The sequence below is a fragment of the Penicillium mononematosum genome (genome assembly GCF_028829835.1).
Source record: "Penicillium mononematosum strain IBT 11891 chromosome Unknown utg000003l:1.0-8172316.0:1.0-8177699.0, whole genome shotgun sequence".
NCBI lineage: Eukaryota > Fungi > Ascomycota > Eurotiomycetes > Eurotiales > Aspergillaceae > Penicillium > Penicillium mononematosum.
In genome coordinates this window covers 1,482,062-1,499,300 of record NW_026643273.1, presented here as the reverse complement: position 1 = coordinate 1,499,300, position 17,239 = coordinate 1,482,062, and the positions used below count along the sequence as shown (strand labels likewise).

Sequence of the window (17,239 nt, the reverse complement as noted above, 5' to 3'; positions counted from 1 at the left end):
CAGGGGCCGTCTCTCTACTCTTGACTCATCACAACCCTACCTAGGTAAACCTGCATATACCTACTCCCTACTCCGTACCTACATATGTACGTAGGGTATTATCTAGTGACCAATCCCAACTTTAAGCCAAATACCCGGAGAACTCCCAATGCGAATTTAGGCAAAATGTAAAAGCCAAAGTCGCAGCACCGATCTAGCCGCTTTGGAACGTCTGCAGCTATAGAACAAATGTACAGTGTACAATTGCCGACCTCCCAAGGCCATTGGTCAAGTTCACACATCATTCAACATCCCGTATACCCTGTACCCTGGGCGCTGTAGACCCGGCACTTGCGAATGGTCCCGTCTGCAGAAGTATTATATCCGGAGCCCCTGTATGTATATTGTACACGGTACCTTAATGTGCTTTGTCCTCGCCAAGACCGGGGTATGTGACCGTGGCCAGATGAGGGGTTCAGGTCCGAAATCTTATGTAGTCTCGCCACATATTTATGTATGCTGATTCGGATCCCTGGGAATACGGAGCAGCGGTGTTGAAGTGGATGACCATGTTATGGAACGTTGATCGCGGTGAAATGTGGGGAATGCGGATATAAGCGAAGGGAGAAAAGGGAGTTTGCAGATTTAGTTCAGTTCTGAAACAGAAGGCGTCTTGAGTAGTAGGAACAGGTTAAAACGTCTGGATATAAGTGTATTTAGTGTTTAATTGATTTAGGGAGAAGAGCGAGAATGCTACTACTCTCCATGTCCCCATATAAGTGACACCACACATTTCCATTTCACCGAACCACGTGCCAGTGCCCCCGCCTTTACACAATTTCCCCAGATCTTCTATTCTGATCTTCTAATCTTCTAATCTTCCGATCTTCTGATCTTCATATTTCTAATCTTTAATCCTTTGATATATTGCGATTCGGATTTGGATTTCTAAGCTGTGCGAAAACTAAGCTTTGGGCTGTGCTGAGTGGACAAAAAAGCTCCGAAGTCGCCCCGTTCTCTCTGCATCTTGCATCTTTCTGCAATGCCGTTGTGACTCCTCGCTTACCCGATATCCTACATTCGACTCAATTTTTTGATTCTGGTAGACTATAGAGACTAGATCCCTTGGTCTGTCCCTCTATGTCGCCATAGCCCTGTTTCCGCCTCCTCGGAGAAGCATGTCGATGACCTCCCTCTCTTCCAATTCTTACTCTCCCTTTCCGTCTCAAGCCGGACGAATGACACAATCTCAAACCCCCGGGCTGGACACGCTTGCTGAGGGGTCACAGTATGCGCTCGAACAGCTCCAGCTAGCACGTGAAGCCGATACTGCCGACATCCCGACCGACCCCGGTCACTCTCTCGACTCGAAGACATCGCAACATTCTCAACATCTTCTCTATAAAGAACAAAAGGGTTCGAATTCAGGTCTCAAGGATCCGGAATTGCGCAATTCCCTTGCTGAGGCGCGCTCCGCTATTCGCAAAAACTCATCCGCAACCCCAGCTCGTCGGAGAATTAGCCGGGCCTGCGACCAATGTAACCAATTGCGTACCAAGTGTGATGGACATAATCCCTGTGCGCATTGTGTTGGTATGATTTTTTTCCTTTTCTAAGGACCCTTTCCATTTGCGCATTGGTTGAAATTAACAGTTACTAGAGTTCGGACTCAGCTGTGAGTACGCCCGCGAGCGTAAGAAGCGTGGGAAAGCATCGAAAAAGGATATAGCCGCTACTGGAATTACCGACAGTGATATGGGTGGCAGCGAAAACACAGCGCATGCCAAAGGACGACCCTCAAACGGACAATCTTTGCGCGAATCGAACGAACATTACGATCGCGCCTTTGACGCAGCGCGGACTCTAACCGAACGCGCACAATCTCGGTCGCATAATGCAGAGGTGGCCGGCTTATCTGCCATGCGGCAAAATCAGGCGCCTGTACAAGCACCTTCTCAGCAGCAGATGAGTTCCAGCATCGCGGGCATCTCATTCAATAATTACGCAGCGCTCCAAGAACCCCACCGACCCTCGATGTCCGTGCCGGATATGCGCTCTATACAAATGATGCAGAACTCGAATGGGAACCCTCGATCGCCGGGTTCAATGCTCCATCCTCAAGGGTTCGGTTCAGGGTATAATGATGGCGCATACCCTTTGATGAATGCGCAAGACCCGAATCCGAGTTCCATGAACCACTTCCGTATTGGAAACACGACGGAGAATCCATCGACTTCTTTTATGGGATTCTCTCCTCCAGCGCAGTCACCTAGCTGGTTACCACTCCCTTCCCCATCACCCGCAAACTTCCCTTCCTTCAGCATGCCTCCTTTCTCCAGCTCATTAAGATACCCGGTCTTGCAACCAGTTCTTTCGCACATCATATCCATAATCCCTCAATCTCTCGCCTGCGATCTCCTTGACGTCTATTTCACCAGCTCATCGTCCTCGCATCTTTCTCCGTCATCACCATATGTGGTTGGATATGTCTTCCGCAAGCAATCTTTCCTACACCCCACAAAGCCGCGAGCGTGCACCCCTGGGCTTCTCGCCAGCATGCTGTGGGTCGGGGCTCAAACGAGCGAGGCTGCGTTTTTGACATCACCCCCCTTCAGCTCGAGGCCGAGTCTGCCAGAAGCTTCTGGAGTTGACGATTGGCTTACTCCGGCCTCTTATCCATGGTCCCGCCACTGGAGAGGCATCTCCCAACTATCCCGCTAATATGGTAAATAACGGAGTGGCTCTTGGTGGCTTTGGGGTCTCCATGGATCAATTGGGTGCTCAGAGTAGTGCCACTGGGGCAGTTGATGACGTCGCTACGTATGTTCACTTAGCGACTGTCGTCTCTGCCAGCGAATATAAGGCCGCAAGTATGCGATGGTGGACAGCTGCCTGGTCTCTCGCACGAGAGCTGAAGCTAGGCCGCGAATTACCCCCCTAATGCGACGACCCGTCAAGACGGCGAAATGGAGGGCGAAGGGGACATGGATGTGAATGGCAATAAGAGGCAGCCGTCCTCTTTACTGGGCCACGGCCCAGGCAACTCTGCGATCAATCTCACAGAGGAAGAACGTGAGGAGCGCCGGCGGATTTGGTGGCTATTATATGCGACAGATCGCCATCTGGCGCTTTGTTACAATCGACCCTTGACGTTGTTGGATAAAGAGTGCGAGGGATTGTTACAGCCGATGAACGATGATATTTGGCAGGCGGGCGATTTTTCATCTGTCAACTACCGCCGTGCCGGCCCATCCTCTGAATGCACTGGCCATAGCATGTTTGGATATTTCTTACCCCTGATGTCAATACTGGGTGAGATTGTGGACCTACAACATGCCCGCAATCACCCGCGCTTCGGTCTCCATTTCCGCAACAGCGGTGAGTGGGAAAGTCAGGCCATGGAAATCCGCCGTCAGCTCGATGTCTACGCCCAGAGCCTGAAAGAATTCGAGGCTCGATATACCAGCTCTATCGCCCTCGGAACCGGCGACGCTGACACAGCCATGGAAGGTTCCAACATCAACCACGTCAGCCCGTCTGGTCGGTCTAGTAGCACGGTAGGATCGCATGTCAGCGAGTCCATCGTGCACACGAGGATGGTGGTTGCCTATGGCACCCATATTATGCATGTACTCCACGTTCTGCTGGCTGGGAAGTGGGACCCGATCAACTTGCTCGACGATAACGATCTCTGGATCTCTTCTGAGTCGTTTATCACTGCCATGGGCCATGCAGTCAGTTCGGCTGAGGCGGCCTCGGACATTTTGGAATACGACCCTGATCTAAGCTTCATGCCCTTCTTCTTTGGCATATATCTTTTGCAAGGTAGCTTCTTGCTACTCTTGACTGCGGATAAATTGCAAGGAGATGCCAGCCCTAGTGTTGTTCGGGCCTGTGAAACGATCGTGCGAGCGCATGAGGCCTGCGTCGTGACTTTGAACACTGAATATCAGGTAAGATTTACCCATGACCAAGCCTCGACATTTACAGAAGCTAATATCCTGTAGCGAACATTCCGAAAGGTGATGCGCTCGGCGCTGGCTCAAGTCCGCGGCCGTGTACCGGAAGACTTCGGCGAGCAGCAGTCACGCAGGCGCGAGGTGCTAGGCCTTTACCGCTGGAGCGGCGACGGCAGCGGCCTCGCGCTTTAGCAAGACTGCCTAGTATATGCCGAGCTTCGTGCGGCTTCCACTCACCGTCTTGCTTTTGGACTTGTTACCGTTACCGTTAGCGTTTCCTTTGTTTTTGTTTTTGTTTCGATTTGCGCCCTGTATACTATACTTCCTGGATTTTGGACATACCCCGAGGAGCGAAAAGGCGCACAATCTCTTGGTGTCTATATATTGACTCGGCACATACCATACGTATTTAAAATGTTGATTTTGATGGTTTTGTAATATGCTTCAGATGGAACGTATTAATTTTCCTTTTCTATATTCCTCCTTGAAAAACCTATATCCATATGTATTAAGATGTCAGGAAGAGTTCATCCATCAGCAGACCAATGTGTCAATGCCCATAATATTGAGCCATACAAACCTGTAACTTCTATTTGGTACATTCTTGTTTTTGCTGTTCTTCAGCTGTATAAAAGTGGAATTCATATCATGTGATGATGCTTATTTCGGACTCCACCCAAGCTCCGATCCTCTTCAGCTACACCTCTTCAACCTCAACCACCATCTATCCCAACAAGACGGTGCTCGAGATTACAAGACAAGCAAAATGAAGCCCTATATAGGCATACCCCTCGTTGTTGGACTTGTCTATCGAGCTTGGTCGCGCAAATCCCTTACCCCGCTCGGCCTGGTTGTTGCGGGATGTTCAGCCTCCGCGCACGCCCTCCATCCATGGTCGGCGCCAGTCGCACTCCTTGCGGTATTCTATTTTGGCGGTACTAAGGTTACAAAGGTACGGAGCTACCCATATGTGGAGCGAAGCTGTAAACCATCCAATCTTCAACCTGCATCTATGTTATGGCCGCAGCTTACAGGATCGCAATCACAGGTAAAACATGAGATTAAGTCGCGTTTGACCCTCTCTGCAACCGGTGCGGAAGGCGGCGAAGGCTCCCGGAACCATATTCAAGTCCTGGCGAACTCCGTTGTCGCTACCGTATTATCGATCGCTCATGCGGTTGTCCTGGGCAAAACAACAAACACCGAATCGTGTTTCTCGCTCGGTCAGAATGCGGCTGATATCTTGATGGTTGGTATTGTAGCGTATGTCACTCAAGTTCACATTCCATACCTTGACTGTCTGTTCTAGAGCATATAACTAATAGGTTCCTCTTCGCAGAAACTACGCCGCTGTCGCTGCAGACACCTTCTCCTCCGAGCTCGGCATTCTTTCGAAATCTAAACCCCGCCTGATTACCTCACTGAATCTCCGTGAAGTTCCCCCCCGGTACAAATGGTGGTGTTACCGCGACTGGTCTTGGGGCTGGTCTTCTGGGATCATTCATTGTTTCTGCGACGTCTGCTGCAGTTCTTCCGTTCTGCGCCAGTGCCGGCTTGAAGGATCGGGCTCTGTGGACCATAGCTATGACTATTTGGGGTGCATTGGGCAGTGTTCTTGACAGTGTTCTTGGTGGGCTTTTGCAGGCCAGTGTTGTTGATAAGAGAACTGGGAAGGTTGTAGAGGGGAGCGGTGGTAGGAAGGTGAGTTCACGACTACATGTCCTTGGCCAGTGTGCACACAGCTCTAACCCAGTTTTCTAGGTTCTCATTCACCCTTCCACAGGAAAGCCGGTTGTTCCTGCTGATAGCACTGCTAGAACAACCGGTAGCATACATAACGCTGCAATCCATGGCACCCAGGTGACGAACGTCGTTGAGGAAAGTCGAGAGAGTCGTCGTCTTGAAACTGGTCATGACTGGTTAGACAACAATGGTGTCAATCTCCTCATGGCTGCAACTATGAGTATCGGGGCTATGGGTATTGCACAGTGGTTCTGGGAGTTGGATGTCTTCGAGTTGCTGTAGACTTTACAGATCTTTTTTCAGACTTCGAGCTAATCCAGGTCTTGAACATGCTTGATGTGGTTTCTTTCTATTTTCCGGTTTGGTTTAGATCGCGATTATGATGAATATAGGTATACCCTTATCTCTGGTCTTTTGTGTGTGTCTGTTTTCAGAAGCGTCTATCTTTTTGTTTGTCGCAGCTTCCAACCCATCACCTTCCCACCTTTCTTCTTCGACAAATTCAGAGTTTGTTTGTTTTTTCTCTCCTTTCCTCTTCCACTTCTCTCTTCCTCTTTCGGTGTTCCCTTCGTCTCTACAACGCCGGCCTACTCAGGTAAAGCCAACGCAGCCTTGGCTCAACCACGATTTTTATTTCGTCACGTGTCTCCATTGGCCCTAGTTCGTGAGTCCCTTCTACGTATCACACCTGCCGAGTGTCGCCTGGGCTCCATCTTGGACTCGGGAACTGACAAATAACAACCTTAGCATAACTTGGACGAACAGAGCACGCCAGTCAAGATGTCATTTGAAGAAGAACGCGACATGCACGTGCGGGTCGTGAAGCCAAGTGTCTCCTTCCTGCCTGAAACTGAAACTTCCAAGCCCGTAACATACGACCTCCATCATAGTGACTTGCTTCCTGTGTATGACTATGTCTCCCGGGAATATCTAATGAACGGCGTCGCCGTTGCAAATTCATACTGCACGCGTCTTCTTCTTCGTTGCCCTGCTGATCCTGACAAATTTTCCGGTCTTGTCGTCGCGGAACCATCTCACCTATGGGGTGGAACAACCATTTGGCGTCTCATTAATCGGTGGCTGATGCGTAACGGTGGGTTGTCGTTCATTCTAGTTTGACCAATTTCTAGGCTAATAGTCGAAAGGACATGCCTGGCTGGAAATTGATTCACAGGCTCCCGCGGCAATCGACCAGATCAAAAACGTTGATCCCGAACGCTACAGAGATATGCACTTTATCCCCTGTCGGACCTTAGAGGAGTTTTCCAGCAACATCCCCTCCTTTGCTAATTCAGAAGCGCTGTGGGATAATTACCGGATCTTCAAGGAAAGATGGTGGGCTGCAACTCTGCAGTCTCCGGAGATACTTGTTGCTGCATCACATGCTTTGAGATCGGGACAGCTGGGTATCAAGGCTGACCGCGTTGTACTGGCTGGTCTTTCCCAGACTGCAGACTTGATAAGGAAGTTCATCGTCGAATCTCGTCATCTCCGACTTCCTGACGGATACGCCCCATTTCAGGGATTCATGCCGTGCCAATGCGATGCTGGCAACCCACTTCCAGACTTGCGCGATGCAAAGATAATTGAGATTCTAGGTGAATTCGAGCTCGTTTACATAAAGGCCCTCTACGGCGGAAGTGAAGCGCCTCCCCATCGCCGTCCCGATAGCCCGTCATTCCGGCTCTACGAAGTTGCCGGTATGTCTCATCGCGAGACTCGATACCTCTCCATGGCCGATAAGAAGCGTTTGTCGGTTGTTGACCTGGAAGGTGCCCAATGGACCACCTTCGCCAATTCTTTCGTTTATCACGCTCTCTTCGATGCTATGAACAACTGGATTACGACCGGTGTTGCTCCTCCGCGAGGTACCACAATTGAGATCGACAATTTCGGGGATATTGAGCGAGATGAGTATGGAAATGCGCTTGCTGGGGTCAGAACTGTTCATACAGACGTGCCTACTGCCAAAATCATTGATGTTACCCCTCAGCCACATCCGCATTGGCACACTGGTAAGTCTCTCATGTCCGCGAGTTTCTTTTAATTGTTTTAACCTGGTTATAATTGAAAGGCACCGAGGTCCCTTTCAAAGATGTCAATCTGTGGGCTGTCTACAAAACGGTGGAAAACTATCGACGTCAGGCGGGAGAAGCCATCGATCGACAGATTGAAGCAGGATTTTTATTGCCGGAAGACGCTGAGGTCCTGCGTCGCGACACCATCGAACAAGTCTCCTTTTAAAATTGCCAGACTACGGTATGGCTTGTTTCTCGTCATGGATTTGGGTATTACCTGCACCTTGAGGGCCTGAAGTTCTTAGGATCAGACAGTTGTGGTGACCTGCAATCCTTATGTACCTCGGGATGTCCCTTGGTTATGTTGGATTAGATTGAGATCAACTCTGCTCTTCTGCGGTTTCAATGTCTTTCGTTAGGATCGCTCGACTCTCTACTTTCATGTCAATGTACTTCAGTTCTGCGATTTGCCAATAATGATCACATGAAAACATTCCTCGCCCATGCTTTGGTTGTATTATCTGTAAAACCATAATCTACCTATATCTCGTAAAGGATAATGTCTGCCGGGCCTTTCCTATCTGGCCGGCGCTTTTATATGGAACGCTTAGGTCCGGGTCACCAAGTAGAACGCCAGTGCGGGCATAAAAGTAGCATGGGGAAATGCCTTAAAAATGTCTGAGTACATTCGTACGCCTAATACCTAAACTCCGATCTAGAAAACACCCTAAGTTTTGGGTAGTACAAGTTTCAGTAATATGAAATAGGGGCACTGATACATATGCAATGACTGCCAATGACTGCATTGTACCAGCCCTTAGTCTGCATTAACAGACAAATCTTCCATGAAAACAATTGACAATTGACACCAAGTCCTCGGCAAAATTACAAAAATAGACCTTCCTACCCATAGTGAAACAGTCTACAGCACCCCGCGATTAGCAAAGATGATCCCTAAATTCCCCACTGGAAGGCATACTTACCCAAACAGAAAATATACACTAAGGCTGCCTAGTTCCAATTCCCTGCTCCATCGCCCCCGGTGTTTTGGCATATGCCGGGGCTGGTTGCTGGACCGGGGTGTACGGCACCCATTGCTGTATAGGAGGAGGCTGGAACGATCCCTCCAGTTCCTTTTCCTTCTTTTTGCGATCACGACGCATTTTAATGAGAAGGACAATAACAACCGTGATGACGACGAGGACAACAATTGGGATGAGGATCGCTTTGAGCAAGAGTTTCAAAAGACCCATGATGAGAAGGACTGGTGTATAGGGATAGGCGGCAGAGACTGGTACCACATAAAAAGTGACTACAATGAGAATTATGATGTAGAAAGGTACTTGGGGGAGGATACACCTTGGATGGGCGAATTGAGGGAACTTTTATACCCCGATCTGCTCAACGCCCTGGCTTTGTGTGACTAGGCCATGTCGTATCAACAGGGCATGGGCGCAAACTACATAAACATAGAGCATGGCGCAGCGCTAAATGGCGATATTTGGTTGGTGACCAGTCTGTGAGTGTACTAAATTTGACATGGAATCACAAGGCCGGTCACTACATTTCCTAATAGAGACAGACTTTATTAGTCTACATTAGCCGCTGCAACTGTGATTGATCGTACATGACCGAAGCTTGGGCATTTCTTCGAAGGCATGCCTTGTTACGTAGCTCTATAAATGGATCTGTTTGAGCTGGTGTGTATGCTGTGTGACTTGGAACAGCCACTGTGCAAGCAATAGTTATTTGACTCTAAATACTATATTGTATACAGAAGATAACTCAATAGTAGCGGGGAACAAGAGGATGAGAAAGGAAAACAGGGAATTGAGCGGAATTCTGCTGCCTGGTCCTTTCACCTTGTCCGGTTAGCCGGTAATATACTATACTATATGTGAATAATGATTCTATTACTTACGTATATCTATGTTGTGCTCAAGTTAGAGGTATATTGTTTAAAATAGGATCTCTGGACGAAGATTGAAGGAGTTTGAGGCAGTCAACTTTGGAGGCCTCCCTCAGTCTCCATGAGAACGTCATAGAAGTCGAGTTAATTGACTTGATCAGAGGGATTTAATTAAAATTGATGCCTTCATCTCGTCACAGCGCCAAGTCTCAGCCCTACGAGGCGACTCCACCATTGATGGCGATCCTTGCCTTTGGTCCTAAATATAGTACTGCCTTTACATGTTGAATGATTACCGAGTGCTCGTTAGGAACCTAGATTTCGTATGTTGTCGGAACTTAATGTATCTAAGGGATAATTAATCGTAGCCACCCTGCACTATTTTAAACAAAGGGTGCATCGACCGCATCTGGGTGCACGTAGAATGCAATTGCGATTATCAGATACCTAAGAGAAGTCATTAGTACCGCAGACAGCCAGAACACTCATATGATCACTCACGTTCCAACCAATAATAACCCTTCGTAGTAATTGGATCGACCTCCGCGAATCAAGCAGTCCATGACTATTACCGATAGGAAGAATACCACAGTTTCAAAGGGACTGTAGCGCAAGGACATGGGCTGCCCAATAATCCAGCCACACATTACCAGGAATGGACTCACAAATAACGCGATTTGCAACGTGCTTCCCACAATCACACCAATCGCGAGGTCCATATTCCCCTTGATTGAAGAATTGATGACAGTATTGAATTCTCCCGCGTTACCGACAATGGGGACCACGATCAAGCCAATAAAAGCCCGGCTCACATTCCACTTGTCTACAAAGCCATCGACGCTGTCCACCAGGCAATCAGAGCAGACAGTGACCCCAAGAGTTGCAAGGATCAAAATGATGCTTGCCGACCAGGGACCCAGAACTCGCTCTTCTTCCTCTTCTTGTTTATCGTCGACGAAGAGCTCGGAGTGACTCTTCAGTTGGAAGTAGAGGTAGACCAGGTAGAACGTGAGTAGGACCACAGAGGCAGCGCGGGAAAGACTCAGGACGCTGGCTTCCACCTCGTGGGACTTGGATGGTATGGTTGAATAGAGCACTGATGGAATGATCAATGTTGCAGAGGAGACCACCATCAAGGATGACAGTATCCCGCTAACATCCACGTTGCATTTTACCACATCTTTTGCATAGCCGCCGCAGAACAATGAAACACCGAGGATCTAAATTTCGCGTAAGTAGACAAGGCCACCTAGGTAGCGAGTATGCATCAAGAAAACCTACCAGAAGGTTGCCCGATAGGATGCTGCCTACCATACTAGACTGCACAATACTGATTTCCCCCTGCCGGACCGCAGTGATCCCCACCTGTGCAATGACCGATGTTAGTTTCCACCTTAGCAGAGGGTCAAACATCCAGCCACTTACAATCATTTCAACTGCGTTTCCAAATGTGGCATTGATTAGCCCTCCAACGGTTTGCCCGACGCTTTTTGCCAATTCCTCTGTGGCGAACGACAGCAACGCGGCTAGAGGAAGAATCGCCAGGAAATTGAACACGAAGCAAATTGAGTCGTCCCATCCTAGAGCTTCCCCCAATTATACCCAGAAACACAAAGGGCAGTAGAAGATTGGAGTAGCTGCATCCTAGGGTAATCTTGAGCACACGCATAACAGAGTTGCCTAGGAACAAAGCGCGCTTCGAGTCGGGGTAGTTTGTGTCACGCAACTCTGCAGATTCCTCCGCGTTTCTTTCGCGTTCAATCTCGTCTCTGAGCAATGCATCTTGTTCATGGGTTGTCGCGTTTGCGTCGAGCGACCCGGCCATGGTTTCAGGGTCAATCCTGCTTGGCTTTCGCAGTCGGGGGTTAGCTGTGTTATTCATTTTCAAAAGAGTGAGGAAAGAAACGGAGAATCATCGGGCGAGGATCAAGGGGATGATGTATTACTCCACTATCACTCGGCCCTAGGCATCTGCGCATTAGTGTATGTAACTGGTGGATTGCGTACAGAGTGGGATTGTTCTGCTTAAAGAGCCGTGCAGATAAAATACGTGTTTGGCTCAATTACATTTTAATTACAGATGTGACGGTATGTACTGTATGGAAATGTTACGGTCATACAGCCTCATTTATTGACCTGGATTTTTTAGAGACGGGTGAATCCTCTCAGCTTCACCCTTTACCTCTATGGGTCATGTCGCCCGATCGAGGTTCATCTATGCTGTATTGCAATTCTATCATGGCACGGATCCAGCACCACCTGGGCGTCTTATCCCTCTCGATGCCTCTTATCGGTATCACAGCAGGAGCCCTGAAGTGGAACAGTGCTGCTATCTTCGCTCTCAATATCGTCGCTGTGATTCCACTTGGATTATGGATTAACCGATCGGTCGATGCGCTGGCCGTAGGTCGCAGCCGAGTTGTCAATGAAGTGCTGAAATCAACACTAGGAAATTCGGTGGAATTAATGGTGATATCCAGCCCTGGAGGGACTCGGTCTTTCATTCAAACATAGGCTGACCATTTATCCAGATTGGAATCAATGCGATCGTGCAAAAGCGACCTCAAATCGCTCAGTCCGTGATACTTGGAAGTGTCTTAAGCAATTTACTACTGGTAAATCCCAGTATCAAATCCAACCACTGATGCTATGAACATCCTCCTGATACAATGTATACCTATAGGTCCTCGGCGGCACAATCTTCGTCTCAGGCTATGACCAAAAGCGACTCCGATTTGATCGCACCCTCACAACAGTCCTCTCGTCCCTCATGATGGTCGTCTTCATCCTCCTCGCCCTGCCAACCATAATGGACGTCTTCCCATCCGCCAAGGCCACCCCAGAAGACCAGATCCTTTTCGTCCAACGTATAACAGCCATTGTCCTCGTTGTTTTGCTCCTCACCTTCCTCATCTTCCGCCTCGGCACCCATGCAGCCATGTTCGCCAGCACCCCGTTCAGCCAGCGAGACCAAGCCCGTAGCGGCCACCAGTCTCGCCAGAGCCAAATAATCGAGGCCCAAATCCCGCAGTCGTATATCGGCAAGGGCCCGGTAGCTATAATCCTGGCAGCTGCGTCCGCTTCTGCTCTTGCATGCACTTATTACACAGTCAGCAGTTTGAGCGGGGTTGCTGCGATTACGGGTATGAACCAATCTTTCCTTGCCGTGACACTTGTTCCTCTTCTCGGGAACTCGGTCAAGTACCGCTCAGTTGTTGTCGGGTCTCGGTCTTACAACCAGATCGAGCTTGGGATCAGGGCGGTTATTAACAATGTGTTGCGCGTTACGATGCTTATTGCTCCGCTGTTGGTCCTCGTTGGTTGGGCTTTTGATCAGCCGCTTATTCTTAGATTTGATGGGTTTGAGGCTACGACACTTTTGCTTGGTGTTGTGGTTATGACTTATCTTATTTCTGACGGGCGGAGTAATTACTTCGAGGGGTTGATGTTGATTGGAACGTGAGTCGCTCGCACTGCTTTGTTGGGGATATTGCTCTTCAATACTGACTTTGCTTTCTTTTAATAGATACATAATCATTGCGTTCTCGTTCTTTGTTAGGCCTGAGGTGCCGATGAATGTAATTTACCTAGGTGTTTAGATTCGTCCAGTCCTGATATATCGCATTATCCGTTATTTGGAATATCACCTAACGATGTACTGAGCCGTCAAAGCCCTTGAGCTATCTAGCGTGCGTAGAATGCCACTACTAGACTAGAATACCTATAATATGTATCAGTAAAAGTATCCTCAGAACTCAGTAAGGCACCGGGGGAAACCTACAGAGAAAGGAGCATGGCACCATGGATGTAAGCGTACTGTCCATCACGAAGTAGATGGTTAACCACCAGAATGGCCGAAAACATGGCAACAGTCTGGAACGAGTCAAAGAAAAGAGTCATCGGTACAGCAATGCACCAGCCGATAATCACCAAGAATGGTATGACAAACAGACCAATCTGCAAGAGACTGTCGATGATAACCCGGATTGCAGAGTCTGTGTCTCCTGTACGAGATGCGGCAATGACAGTAACCCCCTCGGTGCTATTGCTAGCAATTGGAATAAAAACGATCGCGATAAATACTTCAGAGACGCCGAGCGTTTGCGCCATGTCTTCAACGCTTTCAAGCAGGAGTTCTGTGCAAAAGACCGTTGCGGCCACGGCTGTTGTCAATCGGATAATTGACGAAGCTAAGCTGCCTTTGCTGGGAGTGGATGATGAATCTCCGTTATTTTCATCGTCACCAGCTTCGCTCTCATTTGACAGGAAAAGGTGTTTGTGCGTCCCGAGATAAAAGTAGAGGTAAGCTCCATAGAGCACGAGGAGCACTAATGACGTTCCTCGTGAGAAGGATAGCACTCTGTCATCAATCTCGGATACTGGGAAAGTCGAGTAGAGAGCCGTTGGGAGAAGCATTGTCACGGCAGTGATCATCATCAAAGAGGACAAGGTCTTTGCAAGAGCGCTGTTAAACTCTAAAACCTCCTTGTTGTACGAAGCTGTGACGAGGCAACAGCCGAAGACCTAGATGTGGTTGTCAGTCGGGTGATATCGCGACCAGTGGAACTTTCATAAATGTGAGAGCTTACGAGCAGAATATCCGAGAGAATACTGCCAACCATGACAGATTGTGCGAATGGGATCTCGCCGTGAACCAGAGCGAGAATGCCTGCCTAGGCTGAGTGAGCATTTTTGTAAGATATTTGGGGCAATAATTTTGACTCACCGTGAGCTCTACGGTATTCCCGAATGTGGCACTGAGTAGTGCGCCTTGCAGCTCGCCGAGATGCGCAGCGAGTTCATCGGATGAAATAGATATCGACTCGGACAGGAAGATAATGGCGACGATATTCACCACGAGGACTATGGTCGGGTTCCAATGAAATATCTTTGCAAGCCCGGCCAGAGGTAACAGCACCATTACTGGCCATCCATAATTGATATTCAGTTCTTTCAGTCCTGTTTGCGATGGAATCTTGAAGAACCTCTGGATGCGAGTCCAAGGGTCTATATCTTCGTCATGGATTTCCTGCTGATGGTGATGACTGGATTCTGGCCCACAGGACTCTGGCTGCGTGTCTCGGCGAGACAGCATGGTGAATCTGGACAAAGTTTCTCAAGGTTCGAGTGTTGAAGCTTAAGTGAGAGCGACCCAACCTTGAAAGGACTGGGGAAACCTTGGAACGGGGTGTTTCTAATGTTACCACGGTACAGATACGGGTACTAGTACCTAGGTACATATGTAACTTTCAGCCCTACCTAGGTAATTAAAGTTACAGCCCTATTACTAGCGCCAAACAGGCGTGTGTCATCTCCACTGGGGAAGGGGGATAGGGCTGAGCCGGCATTTAGCCGTTTTATACTTGCAAGATGTGTGTAAATACAGTATCCAGCTTTCCAGGCAACAGCATTTCTCATATTTGTCTCATTACAGGATATCTTGCAGAGTTGAGCTATAAATATGACATACTATGTGGCATGACGATCATCTTAATTTACACGAATTATTACTCGGGGAACACAAGTCTCCATTGACCCCTCTCCGCTCTGTATTGTCATTAATCGGTGCATTAATTGGTGCATTCGCGTTCCCCCCACACCCACCTTGGCAATGCGTTCGCGGCTCACAATTATTATCTTCCTCTGAAAGAGTCGCATGCCGGTCGCGCAGTCTCCTCATCACGATCAATCACATCTATTGACAGCCCAGAAGATTATCCGACACGGGTAAGTGATTAAGAACACGCCTATCAGATCATCCACACAAACAAACAACAACCTACCCCGGAGTTCAATGATCCTTGCTGCCCTGCCTGTGATCTATGGACAAACTCCCTCCCTCCCTCGAGTCGCTCCAGAGGGAGGTCAGTGAAGTCACAGCCACATATCATGGCCGAGGCTGGACAACCGAAGCAACAGACCTGGAGTCGGCTATGACGACAGCGGGGAATCGGCTACTCGGCAAAGATGCGGGTTCTGACGCAATGACGATAATACTCGAAGAGCTAGCCGCATGTGTGAAGACATGGCTCCAGGCCAAATCATGGATTGTTGCCGAAGATCAGGGCACTCTGGTGCTGGACGCCTGCGAGAACCTGAAGGGAGAGCAAGATTTAATGACTATGACAGCGATGCACAATCTCGCTTCGGCATATTGGGGCCGAGGGCAGCTGGATCAGGCAGCTGCTCTCGCTTCCCGGGTGACCAAGTTGAGACAGAAGATCCTCGGCGAGGAGCATCCCCAGACGTTGACTTCAATGACGAATTTAGCGTCCACATATCGGAGTCAAGGGCTTTGGGGCAAGGCTCAGAAACTCGATTCGAGGATTTTTGAGATGAAGAAGAAGACTCTCGGTCCCAGTCATCCATCCACCTTGGGCTCCATGTCTAATCTGGCTATATCATATGCCCACCTCGGTCGGTATGAGGAGGCCGAGTCAATTGCGCGCCAACTGGTCAATCTTGGGGAAAGGGAATTACCTCCAACCGATCCTTCGCTGTTAAACTGGAAACTCACTCTGGCATCGACCTATCGAGACCAGGGGAGGCTAGACTCCGCTGAAAAACTAGAACGAGAGGTTGTCGCTGTTAGTCGGGAAATACTCGGGACGAATAATCCCTTCACCTTGACTTCTATGGCCAACCTTGCCTCCACATACCGCGAACAAGGCCGATGGTCGGATGCTGAGCGTCTTGAAAAAGAAGCCGTGGCTATCAGCGAGACCGTGCTCGGCGAAACGCACCCCCAAACTCTGATGTCCATCAGCAACCTTGCCTCAACATATCGAAATCAAGGTCGGCTCGAAGAAGCCAAAGACCTCGGTGGGAAAGCAACAGCCGTCATGAAAGAAGTCCTCGGGGAACGTCATCCACATACACTGGTTGCCATGGCGGATCTTGCGGTAACATACCAAACGATGAGGCAGTCACCAGATGCCGAAATCCTGGCCGCCCGCTCTCTGCGTTTGATGGAAGAGACGATAGGTAAAGACCACCCACACACACTCAGCGCGATGGCCAATCTGGGCTTTATATACCAATCGCAAAGCAAGTGGGACGTCGCCGGTGGAATGGCCGAAACAGTGTATTCTCGCAGAGAAAAGGCTTTTGGAACGGACCACCCAGATACCGTGGCGGCGCTGGACGATCTGAGGAGAGTAGCGTGGGTAGAGGCGGCGGATCAGAATTCACAGCGTACGTTGAATTAGACTTTCTTTGAATGTGGAGAGGCGTTGTGGAATATTGCCAGCATCGTTAGTCTGTATCTAGCCAGTGTTTGCCAGTGTTAGCCATTCCCAATCAGTTTTTTTTCTGGGTTCTGGGTTCATTTCTAAAGTTTTGTTGGCCCCGACGCACCTCTTTTGAACCACTTTGGTCAGGGGGGCAGTAAGCCTCGGGCATTAACATGGTCTTTAGTCTTGCACAGCCTCCTTCCCAAGACTTTGGACTGTCAACAATCTTCCCGCGTGATCTCTGGGTTTGCTTTGTGGGAATACAATAGACAGTATAGCTTTATGAGAAACTCAGTTGCCTGCTCTGGTGGACTTTGGTTGTTTGTTAAGCTGCATATCTCGCGCGGGCGTCCTCGCATGGCTAATTATGATAGGCACTGGTAGAATAGCGGCATGACT

General features: G+C 49.0%; 8 protein-coding genes across 8 annotated transcripts; 5 read left to right on the top strand and 3 right to left on the bottom strand.

Moving 5' to 3' along the window:
- Window positions 1–1,157: 1,157 nt before the first annotated feature.
- On the top strand, window positions 1,158–4,130 carry xlnR (putative C6 transcription factor; the record flags this gene model as incomplete). Its single annotated transcript, XM_057292270.1, has 5 exons — window positions 1,158–1,572; window positions 1,640–2,605; window positions 2,814–2,849; window positions 2,938–3,932; window positions 3,987–4,130. 5 exons carry the CDS (start codon window positions 1,158–1,160, stop codon window positions 4,128–4,130), a joined length of 2,556 nt encoding a protein of 851 aa, XP_057147081.1.
- A 574-nt stretch (window positions 4,131–4,704) lies between these two features.
- On the top strand, window positions 4,705–5,963 carry N7519_005493 (DUF92 domain-containing protein; the record flags this gene model as incomplete). The annotated part of the gene is made up of 5 exons (XM_057292269.1): window positions 4,705–4,890; window positions 4,966–5,201; window positions 5,278–5,385; window positions 5,486–5,639; window positions 5,700–5,963. The coding sequence occupies 5 exons, from the start codon at window positions 4,705–4,707 to the stop codon at window positions 5,961–5,963; spliced, it is 948 nt and encodes a 315-aa protein (XP_057147080.1).
- A 498-nt stretch (window positions 5,964–6,461) lies between these two features.
- On the top strand, window positions 6,462–7,925 carry N7519_005492 (uncharacterized protein; the record flags this gene model as incomplete). The annotated part of the gene is made up of 3 exons (XM_057292268.1): window positions 6,462–6,774; window positions 6,827–7,696; window positions 7,756–7,925. The coding sequence occupies 3 exons, from the start codon at window positions 6,462–6,464 to the stop codon at window positions 7,923–7,925; spliced, it is 1,353 nt and encodes a 450-aa protein (XP_057147079.1).
- A 775-nt stretch (window positions 7,926–8,700) lies between these two features.
- N7519_005491 (uncharacterized protein) lies at window positions 8,701–8,952 on the bottom strand (the record flags this gene model as incomplete). Its single annotated transcript, XM_057292267.1, has 1 exon — window positions 8,701–8,952. One exon carries the CDS (start codon window positions 8,950–8,952, stop codon window positions 8,701–8,703), a length of 252 nt encoding a protein of 83 aa, XP_057147078.1.
- A 1,039-nt stretch (window positions 8,953–9,991) lies between these two features.
- N7519_005490 (uncharacterized protein) lies at window positions 9,992–11,490 on the bottom strand (the record flags this gene model as incomplete). The annotated part of the gene is made up of 5 exons (XM_057292266.1): window positions 9,992–10,055; window positions 10,110–10,828; window positions 10,890–10,973; window positions 11,034–11,134; window positions 11,211–11,490. The coding sequence occupies 5 exons, from the start codon at window positions 11,488–11,490 to the stop codon at window positions 9,992–9,994; spliced, it is 1,248 nt and encodes a 415-aa protein (XP_057147077.1).
- A 311-nt stretch (window positions 11,491–11,801) lies between these two features.
- N7519_005489 (uncharacterized protein) lies at window positions 11,802–13,207 on the top strand (the record flags this gene model as incomplete). Its single annotated transcript, XM_057292265.1, has 4 exons — window positions 11,802–12,077; window positions 12,140–12,223; window positions 12,292–13,067; window positions 13,135–13,207. The coding sequence occupies 4 exons, from the start codon at window positions 11,802–11,804 to the stop codon at window positions 13,205–13,207; spliced, it is 1,209 nt and encodes a 402-aa protein (XP_057147076.1).
- A 178-nt stretch (window positions 13,208–13,385) lies between these two features.
- Window positions 13,386–14,703, bottom strand: N7519_005488 (uncharacterized protein; the record flags this gene model as incomplete). The annotated part of the gene is made up of 3 exons (XM_057292264.1): window positions 13,386–14,132; window positions 14,198–14,281; window positions 14,335–14,703. The coding sequence occupies 3 exons, from the start codon at window positions 14,701–14,703 to the stop codon at window positions 13,386–13,388; spliced, it is 1,200 nt and encodes a 399-aa protein (XP_057147075.1).
- A 727-nt stretch (window positions 14,704–15,430) lies between these two features.
- N7519_005487 (uncharacterized protein) lies at window positions 15,431–16,816 on the top strand (the record flags this gene model as incomplete). The annotated part of the gene is made up of 1 exon (XM_057292263.1): window positions 15,431–16,816. One exon carries the CDS (start codon window positions 15,431–15,433, stop codon window positions 16,814–16,816), a length of 1,386 nt encoding a protein of 461 aa, XP_057147074.1.
- Window positions 16,817–17,239: the final 423 nt, after the last annotated feature.